This window comes from Pongo abelii, chromosome 17 (assembly GCF_028885655.2).
Source record: "Pongo abelii isolate AG06213 chromosome 17, NHGRI_mPonAbe1-v2.0_pri, whole genome shotgun sequence".
NCBI lineage: Eukaryota > Metazoa > Chordata > Mammalia > Primates > Hominidae > Pongo > Pongo abelii.
Window position 1 is genome coordinate 45,774,077 of NC_072002.2, and position 13,655 is coordinate 45,787,731.

Genomic DNA, 13,655 nt, shown 5'->3' on the forward strand with positions numbered 1-13,655 from the left:
CAGTCGGGAAGGGCCCTTGTGACTGGGTCTCATGCCAAACAACTTGTTACAATAAGAGCTAGGGTCCCAGACCGTGCGGAAACTTGATGAGAATCGTCTGTAGTCTGGTGAGTGTAGTGTCCAACTCTGGAGACCAGGCTGTTGCTTCCCGGTCTGGTGGTGAATCCTCCACAGTCTGGTGAGTGTAAATCTAAATATATCTTTTCCTTCTCCCCTTCCCATTGCAATTTGCTTATTATATCATTTGCTTATTATATCCGCGTTGCCATTTAATTGGGATAAAGGTTGTTTACCCTTAAAAGTATGGTGTGTGTGTCTTTTTTTCTCCCCTTGCGCCTTTCCCGCACAGAATAGGCTCGTCCGTTACTTCCAGTCGTTACATTTCTTGGAAGTTTCGTAATCCGGTGCTGATTCTAGTGTTTGGATGCCCATACTAAGTTTCTGCTTTTCAAGATGTCAATTTAACATCTTACCTCGCAATCATATTGTTCTAAGTTTAACAATTATTTATTGAACCCTTAAGTTCTAGACACTGCAGAATGCTTTACCTAAGATTTTCCAATTTCGTTCTCAAAACATCCCCGTGCGTTGGTCGCTATTAACCCCATTTGACAGATCTGGAAACTGGCACCCAGAGAGGCTAGTCCAGGCCACCCAGCTAGTTACTCTTGGAGCGGGGCCTCTGATCTAGCTAGTGGTGTAATAGAAATTGTAAATCATTTCAAAGAGTATATATATTTCCCCTAACACCCTAGAGTTTTCTCCTAGCCCAAGAATTGTCCTTTTTGACCTCTGGTGATTGTTTCTCCTTGAGCCAGATAAGCTGCAAACCTGTTGGAAGCAGTGAAGGGCCATAGGGAAGAGCAGCCTTTGCGGAGACAGCCACCTGAAATTCTGCTCCACAACCTCCGTTCCAGGAGAACGGGCCGAACGCACCGCGGTCGCAGCTTTCCTGAGGACGCGGGTCCCCAAGTCACCAGCGACACCTGCGCTCCGGGCCCAAAGCACAATCACAAAGCGCGGGACCTTTGGGCGGCGCTGGGCGGCCTGGCCCCGCAGCCACTGGGCCGGTTGGTCCCGCAGGACTCTGCTCCGTGGAGTATTTGTCCTTGGGCCGGGGCCCTGCGACCTGCGCTACCCAGGTCAAGCCCCGCCAGGAGGCTCCCTCCTCCCGCCATTCTCCAGAGAGTAGGGGGTCGGGAAGGAGAGAACGGCGGGGCGGGGCCTGCCACCCACAGTCCCCAACCCAAGGACGTCACGGTCCCAGGTGCGAGTGCGAGCGGGCGGGAGTCCACCCCGCGCCTCCCTCCTCTGCTGAACTCCCCACCTCTGTAAGAGCGGCCCAGGCCGGCACCCGACTCCATTTTCTCGCGGCGGCCACACCTGGAGCCGCGCCTTTGGGTTGGGCTGGGCCGCGCAACCGCCGCGGGGAAGACAGCCCTCGGGGCGGGGAGGGAGAGGGTGGCCGGGCTGGCCGGGCCGGGGGGAGGCCGGTGCCGGGGAGGAGCCGAGTGCGCGCTCGGGGCAGGCGGCGGCGCGGAGCGGTGCGGTGGTAGGAGGCGGAGGCGAGGGTGCGCACGATGGCGCGGAGCCCGGGACGCGTGTACGCCCTGCTACTTCTCCTGGTAAGTGCCGCGAGCGGGACAGGGGAGCCACCGCCGGGGAGGGCGTCGGTGGGCGAGGTCTAGAGCTCGCGACCAGACTTGCCCGCCGCCCTTGTGCGCGTTACCTGCCCGGCGCTCCCTTCTGCTGCCCGAGGGGGGAAAGGGCCGGGCAGGCTGCGGCGAGATCCGACCTGGGGCTTCGGAAAAACCTCTTGGCTGGAGCCGGGAGAGTTAAGTTGCGACCTATCGAAGTTATGTTTTCCTTCCCGCGTCACCCAGGCCCCAGCGCCCTTTTCTGTAGTGTGTGGGTGTAGTGAGCCCTGGGGCGGGGAACACCATTGCTGGGGGTCGGAGGCTTTGTTGAGAGTCTCTGGGACGAGAAACTTGGGGGCAATAGGGAGCAACCTCGCGCCTCTTCCACGTTCCTTAAATTTCCCTAGGATTCCCCAGGTCCTCTAGCCGCCGACACAAGCCAGTGAAATGGGGAAACCAGGAACATACTTGTATTCTTAGAGTACAAAAAGTTGGCTAAAAATTTTTTTAAAAGGTGTAATTTACAAAGCTTAACTTTTAAGTGGATCACCCACATATAGTTTTAACTTAAAGTTTATGAAGTTGGTGTTTCAAAAGTTTTCCAATATTAAAGATAATAAACATATGTAATAGTTTGAAGGCTTATTCATTTAAAAGGTTACAGAAAATGGAAGTGTAGCGCCCCCTCCCCCACGCCCCACCCCTCACCTCCCGGAAACGACGTTCAGTCCCTGGATTCTTATGCTCAAATTGGATTTTAAACTGTTGGTTTTCTGTCTAAGGGGTTGCACGTATGTATGTCGCTTATAGGGGTTTACTAAATGGGTTTTAATGAAGTGACAGTTATGCTGCAAATATAGGTGTGAGTTCACCTTCCAGAGAGTTCACAAATATGTGTTTACAGAGATTAGATGCAAAATCATACTCAGTTTTATTATGTAATAATTAAAAATGCAAATACATTCACTATATTCAAAGTTCTAACTTCCAAAACATGAGCCCTTCTATCCTCGAGTTTTGGTGGGATATGGAAGAAAATCGTGTGTGTGTGTGTGTGTGTGTGTGTGTGTGTGTGTCTCAAAATGGAAAAAGGCGTGACTGAATCCAGTCTAGAGATTTCCATGAACTCTCAGGTGGAAGAGCATGATAATTAGGACGTCCAGGTCTAGCACACAGTTCATTTTCATGCTCTATTTATCCATTTCATTTTCCCCATGTCTTTGAGGTAACTTTCAATGAAAGTTCATTTTGTTGACAAAACTTTTGTAAGACATGATCTGGGACGTCGTTTTTAGCCTCCGGGATGGCAAAACAACTAATCCTCTCACCTTGATGTTTCCTTGGTTAAGGAGAATTCCAAGCTAATATAACACCTAGCTTACTTTGAGAGTTACATATTCTTTCCATATATGAAAACAAATGACCTTTAATCTTCAAATAATATAGCAATCAGGCCAATTTGTACACTCACAGAGTAGCAGGTAAGCAAATTAGGCATATCTTTCATTTTAGCAATTTGATACTTTTACCTTATTGGGCAGTAATAAACATCTCCTTTAGAAAGCGACTATAGCCAATGGAACAGGAGCAAAATTCTTGGACTGTTCTGTGTATTTTCTATAAAACTTTCTGCAGTATAAATTTGCGTATGTTTATTTTTGTCCAGAGAGTAGTGGGCAATGCAGCATTTTACCCCCAGTGTGTTTGCAGTTGCAGTTTTTTGGTAAAAAAACAAAAAAAAAAAATGGAAAGCAACTCATCTGACAGAAGTAGTTGCCAAGGAAACAGGTCCTTTATTGGAAGGAATATAAATTGTAGTCTGTTAGATCAGAGTTCAGTTGCAGATAACGGAATTTACTCTAGCTATTTAAAGCAAGAATAGGTTTTTTTTGGGGCACTAAACTGACTACCTAAGTGTAGGAAGGATTCAAAAGACTCCCATTTGAGCTGTCAGTAATGACTTCAAAGCCACACAGCAGAGCCACACCGCTTAGGGAGCTGCTGCCTCCCCTGTGACCAGGAACTGCACTGCCACTCCCACAGTCTGAAAAACTGCTGTGATCAGGGTGCTACTTTCGCTACCAGCTGCAGACCCACGCATGCCACATCTGCTAGGATGCATAACAACATGGATGCTTGTACCTTGCCTCTTGGTGTTCACGAATCTAGTAGCTGGACACTAGAGTCATAATAAGATGACTACAAAGAACCCACCTCCATACATCCATATCTCCTTGCCAGGAGGCACAGAGCTCTGTTTCACTTCCTTCTTTCAAATCTCATGTAACTACTGATTGAACCCAAACCCCATTCAGAAGGAAGCCTGCAGTGGAGTCTATGACACATGGTCTTTCGCTTTCCTCAGCAGTACAGGGAGACACACCAGAAGGTAGCTGTGTCACCCACATAGCTATCACACATTTAGGCCAGCTGTATCAAAATGGGACAAAGAAATAATTTTCTGAATAAAATCAGAGAGTGTTTCCTCTTCAAGGGTTCTTTGTCTGCAATCCATCGACTCCCAAATGGTTCACAGATAGAATTCAGAGGGTTCCTAGAGATGGCAAGGAATTAATTACATATATATTTTAACTAACTTCGGACTGAAATTTAGTATTTCTTTAAATTATGGGTGTGGGGAAGACACTGCATAGTAGTGTGAGCAGTAGCTGTGACTATCACAATAGAATTCACAAATACCTTTACATCTTACGGTGATCTCAAAATACCATTTATTCTGAACATCACTAATAGACTTTCTACTAGATCTTTTACTTAATACGTTAATAACAAAATACATGATATTGCTGCATCACAAATTGATATTTTTAAAATGCTGATAACTTTCAGTATAATTGGGTTCATTGATAATCCTCTGTATTTTATTTTATACATTTGAAATCATTAATCTGAGAAGGGGTTCATAGGCGTCACCAGATTGCCAAGGAGGGCTCGTGGGTGAGAGATTTCCTGATGGTTGCTTCAATTTTGGGTTCGATTAATGAAGCTTGTGCTTTAAAATCAAACTACATTTTAAGGATTCAATGACAGCAGATCACACTGTGGGCAGATATATTTAGTAGGGTATTAGTTTGCTAGGACTGCTGTAACGAAGTGCTAAAAACTGAGTGGCTTAAAACAACAAAAATGTATGATCTCACAGTTCCAGAGGCTAGAAATCCAAAATCAAGATATGGGCAGGCCATGCTCCCTCTGAAACCAGTTTCCCTCCTTTCCTTTTCCAAGTGCGTACTAGTTTGTTGGCAATCTTTGTCATTCCTTCTCTTGTAGGTGCATTCATTACTCCAATCCTCCATCTGTGCATGGTGTTCTCTCTTTTGTCTGTTTATATCATCTTCCCTCTGTGCATGTCTGTGTCCTTGTCCAAATTTCCCCATTTTATAAGAACATCAGTTGTACTGGATTATGCCTCAAAATAATGACCCCAACTTGGTTAAATCTGCAGAGACCCTATTTCCAAATAAGGTCACATTCTGAGGTACTGGTGGTTAGCACTTCAATATATTATCTTTTAGGGGTCATAATTTGATCCATAACAAGTGGATTCAACTATCTATAAATTATCAATAATATCAGAGTTATGCTTAGTGTTCTAATATACAACTGAATAACACATATTAAAGAATACATTTAAGTATAAATTAGATGGTGAATATTGAAGCCATAAGAATAATCAATTATCATATCCAAGGATTTTAGAAACATGGATTTCTTACTGGTTTTTGTTTCTAAAAGTTAGTAGGTAATGGGAAAATGGCAGCTCTTAACAGATATTTTCTTTAATTATAACTTAAGGCAAGTACTTTACAAAAAGATATGAGCATTTATTGGCCTACATTCTCTCCGATTATTAGAAATCCCCGATAAGCTAAATTAAAATTTCCAAAGCTAATATTCTGTGGTGTGTGAGTGTAGTGAGCCCGCCCCAGGGCTCACTACAACATAAATATGTATTTATAGAAACTTCCCAGTTGATCTAATTGTCAGACAAGTGTAAGCATGAGAATTACTGGTCTATATTTTGCAAAAAAATCTATATTTATGACATAGAAAAATTTACATGGGAAAAATTACACATTGAATAGGGATAGGTGTTTTTGAAAACTGCCAAATTATGTTTAAAATTAGAAACTTTAGGCTGGGCACGGTGGCTCACGCCTGTAATCCCAGCACTTCGGGAGGCCAAGGTGGGCGGATCACCTGAGGTCAGGAGTTTGAGACCATCCTGGCCAGCATGGTGAAACCCTGTCTCGACTAAAATTACAAAAAATTAGCCGGGTGTGGTGGCGCATGCCTGTAGTTCTAGCTCCTCAGGAGGCTGAGGCACGAGAATCACTTGAACCTGGGAGGCAGAGGTTGCAGTGACCCAAGATTGTGCCACTGCACTCCAGCCTGAGTGACAGAGGGAGACTCTGTCAAAAAAAAGAAGGAAGGAAGGAAGGAGGGAAGAAAGGAAGGGAGGGAGGGAGGAAGGAAGATAGGAAGGAAGGAACTTTAATTGAAAGCATAAAGGACTTTTAGATCTATTTGAGCAATTTTTAATCACAGCTTTTTTCCTGTCTTTCACTCTGACACAGATTTCAATAGCTTTGACAACAGTTTATAAACATAGTCTATATATGATGAGAAACTATCTTCTCAGTTTTGTTTTTTATTAAGTTTTTATCATATGCAAAGCTTGGTGGTTAGAGTGAAGAAGCTGGAAAACAACAGAATTCATACCATGGTCTATAGTGAGATGAGAAATGTCCATAAGAAAAGAAACCAAACACATGACCCCTATTTAGTGAATCCCTGCTTGATGCTAGGCAATGTGCTAAACACTGGGGAACTATAAAAAAGCCAGACATGTTCTGCCTTCATGGTGCTTACAGTCTAATGAATGGTGTGACAAGTAAATGGCTAACTTCCAAGTGGGTAACGATAAGAAGAGTAATAATAGAGAAACATAGTACCATGGAGCCTACAAAAGGAGCAACTATCTCAGCACTGGGTATCCCAGCCGGTATCTGAGAATAATTATAAATTAGTGAGATGAGATGAAGAGAAATAGATTCTAGGTAGAGAGAAGAGCATCTACAAAGGCCTGAAAATGACAGTTCATGGTTCTGCAGAGGAACCTAAACGTTCATTGTTGCTTGAACATAGAAAGTGAGGCAGAAGAATGTATAGGAAGATAGGCCTTCAAGCCAACAGAAGCCCAAAAAGGCTACTTGCCAAGGAAGTGTTTTCAGGGAGGTATTCACATCACTAAGTAAATGAAAAGATGGGCTTTGGTTGAGATGGTCAGGAAAGGGTCAAGAAAGAAGAGATAGGATTTGAGTGATTAAGTATAATTTCGCCTGGTTAAAAAGAGAGGCAAGAGGCATTGAGGACTTGGTAAGCTGAGATCAAAGCCAGGCAGAAAAGCCCAGAGACCATGGGGTACCTGGGAGGGAGAAGCAGCCTGACTGCCATAGGGAGATTGGTTTGGGAGCCAAAGGGGTGGGAAGGCATTTTGGTTGTCACAGTGCCTGAGGATGCCCGTGGTATTTAGTTCCCAAGGTCCAGGGATGCTAAGACTCCTACATTCTGCAGAACCTGCAAGAACTGGGCACATGTGAAGAATTTTTCTATCCAAAGTGCTTATAGCACCCACATTGAGAAACAGTGATAGGCAAAGTAAGAGGTTCTAAGTAGGGATTTATTTTACTTGTCTGGACCCTCTTTTTGAAAGGCAAATATCTCTTGGGTTGATTATGTCTTGATACATTCATCCACTGGATAAATATTGAGGACCTACTCTGTGCCAAGCACTGTTTCAGGTCTCACCTCGAAATCACACCTGACTGTGGATTATTTTCATCAGTCAAGGAGTTTCCAGCTGGCTGACTGGGGAATGTTTTGGATGGAGATGAGAGGAGATGAGACCGTTCAGATTTCCCTTGGTCTAAAACACCTCCATCCCACCACTCTTTCAAGCCCCCTACAATGCAAACAAAAACATAAAACAATGTTTGATACCCACTGCCTCAATTTAATGATCCAGTCTCCTTAGACCCCAAAAGTGCTAATCGAGAAACTAGGCAAGGGTCCTAGCTCAGTCATCATCTTCTTTTAACACCATTAATCATATCATTTCTTGTTTCAGATATTGCCTTCCTTTGCTTCCTCAGTATTCTGGGCTTCCTTTCACTTACAGGAACCTGCAGTGCTTCTCACCCCTTTTTTTCTGGCCAAGCACGATGGGGCGGACAGCGGTGGGGGGGACACAGTACATATATTACTAGGAGACATCAAGTAGGGGTGGGAGACAATGGCAGTGGCCAAAAGGTGCTGCCCTTAGGACAGTGTGCATGTGGATGTTGAGAATGTCCCCAGTGGCCAGGCAATCCATGCCCGAGATTGAGCCGCACTGCCCTGCTCTCTGTTATCTAGCATCTCTCCGCCCTACTCAAATACTTTCCCCAGGACCTAAGCTTAACATGTCTACAATCTGTTCTCTGGAAATTGCATCTTTCTAGCCACTCAGACTGAAAACGTTGGCACCCTCTGACGCCTTCCCTGTTATCCCCACACAGGGCATTGCCAAGGATTTTTGTCCCCATAAAGACTCCTACTTCTACCTGTCTATCTCATTGCCATTCTCTTGATACTGTTCCTCATTCCATCTCCCTGACTTAGTACTTTAATCTCTGAACTGTCTCCTGCCTTTTATCTTGCACAGTACTGCCAAAAAATCTTTCAGAATCACTAGCGACATAGTCTCCCTAATCAGAAGCTGGCAATGACTCTCCACTCCTTATAAGATCAGTGAAGCGCCTCAGCCCAACGCTTTGTCCTTATTTTCTACTTGCCACCATCGTATAGTTCTAGGTGCCAAACTGCACTACTTCTCATTTTTTGTCCAAATATCTCCATGTTCTGGCACATGCAGTCTCTCATCTGTGCGTTTTCCTTCCTCCTGTATGCACAGAAACAGATTATCTTCCATTTCCAAGGCCAAGCCCATTGCTATCTCCTTGCTAAACTTCTCCTGATTTCCCCACAAGGAAGTAATCTTGCCTTTTCTGAGTTCCCCAGAACTATTTTTATAGCCGTCAGTTATACAATTAAGGTTTCCTACCTCATAGTAGTTTGATCCTCCTATTAAACTGTAAGCTTCTTCAGAGCAAGATCTTTGTATCTTTTATCTATAAACTAGCTAAATGCCTTGGGCACGGACGTATTCTTTAAAAACGTGAGTTAAAGTATCTTTCTATGTTTAGAAAAGCTGGAATAATGATATGGATTTCATGTGTTTAAGAGAATTATTTAATGCCCAGGTAGGTTAAGTAGTAATTTTTTTTTCTTTTTTTTGAGATGGAGTCTCTCTCTTTCACCAGGCTGGAGTGCAGTGGTGCAGTCTCGGCTCACTGCAGCTTCTGCCTCCCAGGTTCAAGCGATTCTCCTGCCTCAGCCTCCCGAGTAGCTGGGACTACAGGTGCACGCCACCACGCCCATCTAATTTTTGTATTTTTAGTAGAGATGGAGTTTCACCATGTTGGCCAGAATGGTCTCGGTGTCTTGACCTGGCCCGCCTCAGCCTCCCAAAGTGCTGGGATTACAGGCGTGAGCCACCGCACCTGGCCGAGTAGTAAATTTTTGTTTAAATTTTGTGCATTTAGCAGTCACAAATTGGGCATCTACTATATGACCAACAGTCTTCTAAGGACATGTGAACTGCCCCCTGCAATCCTGGAGCTTACAGTGGAGAAAGGAGTGTAAGGACAAGAACTTCACATTTTTGAATATCCGCTGTGTGCCAGTCACTGAATTTAGTGAAAGTTAATAATGGGTGAAACTGAATCAAACCCAGGTTCACCTGGCACCAAATGCCTGTCTGTCAACCCAGAAGCATCATCGTGAATTCCCCTTGCAGCAGTTTGCTACAGTGAGCCATCAATAAGGTCCGAACTTCTGGAACTAGATAATTAATTTCACTGCAAAGTAGAATCATTCTAGAAAGGAAAAAAACAAGAAATGTAAATTAAGATTTACCTCATTTCAGAGATATAATCCTGCAAAACTGTACATATAACTTTCTAAAGCCCTTGATTTTCACTCTTTTCAATTTTGCTGATCCACTTATTTGAGACCAATGAAATGCCTGCTTCCCACTTTGGACCTTGGAGTTGCCTGTGGGTTAATTTCTGGTAGTTCCTGCAGTTTGCCTTACTGACAGGCCAGTGCCATCTAATGGTAAAAAAGGACAGTCTGAAGCTCTTGGTTTTCTTAAACTTCTCAGTGAAAAGAAATCATTTTCTTCATTTTACTTTTCAGTGTAGTGTTCAGGAATCTATTGCAGCAAAAAAGTGGAAACAACCTATAATTTTTGTTTATCAAATTTTGTGAAGTCTGTTATACAGATTTATTTATATTTTGCCTAATTCCAAAAGCATTTGTGGCCATTACAGAAAACACCTACCAATAAAACAGTAAAATTTTTTTTACATGTCTAGTCATTTAATAAATGCTATTTTGAATTAAAATTGTATTTTAGTTAGTTTGAGCAATCCAACAACGACTTCAATGAAAAGAAAAAGTATTGTTTTGCTTTTTTGTTTTTTCTTTTTTTTTAATTATACTTTAAGTTCTGGGGTACGTGTGCAGAACGTGCACATTTGTTACATAGGTTTACACATGCCATGGTGGTTTGCTGCATCCATCAACTCGTCATCTGTATTAGGGTATTTCTCCTAATACTATCCCTCCCCTACCCCCACAGCCCCAACAGGCCCCAGTGTGTGATGTTCCCCTCCCTGTGTCCGTGTGTTCTCGTTGTTCAACTCCCACTTATAAGTGAGAACATGCGGTGTTTGGTTTTCTGTTCTTGTGTTAGTTTGCTGAGAATGATGGTTTCCAGCTTCATCCATGTCCCTGCAAAGGACATGAGCTCATCCTTTTTTATGGCTGCATAGTATTCCATGGTGTATATGTGCCACATTTTCTTTATCCAGTCTATCATTGATGGGCATTTGGGTTGGTTCCAAGTTTTTGCTATTGTGAATAGTGCCACAATAAACATACGTGTGCATGTGTCTTTATAGTAGAATGATTTACAATCCTTTGGGTATATACCTAGTAATGGTATTTCTGGTTCTAGATCCTTGATGAATCGCCACACTGTCTTCCACAATGGTTGAACTAATTTACACTCCCACCAACAGTGTAAAAGCGTTCCTATTTCTCCACATCCTCTCCAGCATCTGTTGTTTCCTGGCTTTTTAATGATCGCCATTCTAACTGGCGTGAGATGGTATCTCATTGTGGTTTTGATTTGCATTCCCCTAATGACCAGTGATGATGAGCTTTTTTTCATGTTTGTTGGCTGCATAAATGTCTTCTTTTGAGAAGTGTCTGTTCATATCCTTCACCCACTTTTTGATAGGGCTGAGTGTTTTTTTCTTGTAAATTTGTTTAAGTTCCTTGTAGATTCTGGATATTAGCCCTTTGTCAGATGGATAGATTGCAAAAATTTTCTCCCATTCTGTAGGTTGCCTGTTACTCTGATGATGGTTTCTTTTGCTGTGCAGAAGCTCTTTAGTTTAATTAGATCCCATTTGTCAATTTTGGCTTTTGTTGCCATCGCTTTTGGTGTTTTAGACATGAAGTCCTTGCCCATGCCTATGTCCTGAATGGTAATGCCTAGGTTTTCTTCTAGGGTTTTTATGGTTTTAGGTCTTACATTTAAGTCTTTAATCCATCATGAGTTAATTTTTGTATAAGGTGTAAGGAAGGGGTCCAGTTTCAGTTTTCTGCATGTGGCTAGCCAGTTTTCCCAACACCATAAAATGGTATTTTTTAAGTGACAAATGCTTAGGGCCAGTAAAAGTTAAACTAGAAGAAGAGGTATAAACCAGGGGAAGACACTACCTAAAGTAATTCAATTGTAGTTGATAAATACTTGTAAAATGAAAAATCTTTTTGTGATGGGGAGAATTCACAGTTACTGAACTGCCTGATTTATTTTATTTTATTTTATTTTATTTTATTTTATTTTATTTTATTTTATTTATTCTTGAGACAGAGTCTCATTCTGTCACCCAGGCTGGAGTGCAGTGGCGCCATCTCGGCTCACTGCAACCTCTGCCTCCTGGGTTCAAGTGATTCTTGTGCCTCAGCCTCCCGAGTAGCTGGGATTACAGGCATGCACAACCACACCTGGCTAATTTTTGTATTTTTAGTAGAGATGGAGTTTCACCATGTTGGCCAGGTTAGTCTTGAACTCCTGACCACAGGTGATCTGCCCACCTCTGCCTCCCAAAGTGCTGGGATTACAGGTGTGAGCTTACAGGCGTGAGTCACTGAGCCCGGCCTGAACTGCCTGATTTAGAACACATCTTTTCACACATCTCTCTGTAACTAGGGGCTCATTATCCAGTTTATGAATTATCCAGGCTCTCCTCTTCTTCCCTTTCCTGTGCTACCATGTGATTTTACACAGTGGTTTCCAAAAGTGTGGTCCCACTTTTGGGACCAAGCAGTATCAGCATCCCCAGGAAACTTGTTAGATACAAATTCTTGGACCCCATCCAGACCTACTGAGTCAGACACTCTAAGGCGGGGCTCAGTAATCTGTGTTTTATCAAAGTGATTCTAATGCTACTCAAGCTTGAAAACCACTGTTAACATCCCAATTAGAAAATAAAAATAACTGGAGTAGAAAAGAAGATTAAATATTAAAAAGCCCTATGCCAAGGGAAAAAATAGGAGCTGTCCATGAATATACAAAACTTTACTTGAAATAAGAATTCACTGCATGAATGAACAAGTCAAGTGTAGCAAAGCATTGCTAAATGCATATTTTAAAATTCTATGAGTTAATAAAAAGCTTTCAAAGAAACGTCTTCCTCTTTGTAACTAACTTCAATATGACTCACCTAAAATCATATTTGTTACATTCAGATTAGCCCAAACATCTGAAGAGCAGGTGAAAGATTTTGGTAAGTCATATACTTTATTACTGTCAGACTTAAAATATTTATTATTATCTAAAGTTCAAATTCAGAGTTCAAAAATTAAAAGTTCAAAATATTGCTCTTTTTTTTAAAGTTAGCAATTGTGAAAAATATAATTACGTATTTAAATCAGCTGTTGAGTGAGACTGCTATAGGAGTATATAAATGTCTAGATCATCTGTAAGTTGGACTTTTAAGTTGGAATTTTCTAAATAAGTTGTGCTGGTTAGCCTTAAAATAAATGTTATAAAAACTGCCTTTCCTTCCTCCCGTCCCCAAAATAAGATTAAGAAGAAAAATGTGCAGTAGGTGAATTCTAACATAAATCTGACCCACATCAGATTTATCAGAGCAGATCACCAAACTCATTGGTCCACCCTGACTGCATTGGGTCACTTGAACTCTTCTGAACGTGTACATTTTTATGACTACAGACTGCAGAGCCTTCTTTGTGGCTACAGACGCTGCTACAGACCAGACCACCAGCTCTGCCAATACAAATAGAAAAATCAGGACGTGTGACCAGAGGAAATAAACAAGTGGCATCCACTCCCTTTATTTTATCTCATTTTATTTCTTTCAGATTATTTCAGCCAAAGTTGAAAGCTCTTTAAGAATGGATTGGGGATAAACCAGGGATCCTCTGGGCAGTTTTTGATTTGACCTCCTATACACTAAAAGGGAGAAACAAAAGAATTATAAAACATTCTGCTGGTTGGAAGGTTGAGTAACACAAGGAAAGAAAAGAACACAGATGTCAGATGATGGGCCTGAGGTGGGCATGAATTTAAAGAACCACTGGCAAGTGCCACGTCCTCTGTGTTTGAGTTCTAAAGATGGTCCGTTGAGCACACTGCTTACCTTCTAGTAATTTCTCGCTGAATGGACATTAAAAGCCATTATAGTGACTGAAAGTTGAAATAATGTTTTAAACTAATTTGCATTTCTCTACATCCATTTTTAATAAGATATCTCTTAGTCTGATCTATTAAAGTTTAAGGGATCACCTCACCATAAA

The 13,655-nt window shown here is 42.3% G+C and overlaps 1 protein-coding gene across 1 annotated transcript in view; it reads left to right on the forward strand.

Moving 5' to 3' along the window:
• Nucleotides 1-1,472: 1,472 nt before the first annotated feature.
• DSG2 (desmoglein 2) overlaps nt 1,473-13,655 on the forward strand; it is a 50,638-nt gene continuing 38,455 nt past the window's right edge. Inside the window, exon 1 of the mRNA XM_024236032.3 lies at nt 1,473-1,625. Coding sequence (XP_024091800.3) covers nt 1,581-1,625 — 45 coding nt within the window. The 5' untranslated portion in view covers nt 1,473-1,580. The remainder of the gene's footprint in view (nt 1,626-13,655) is intronic.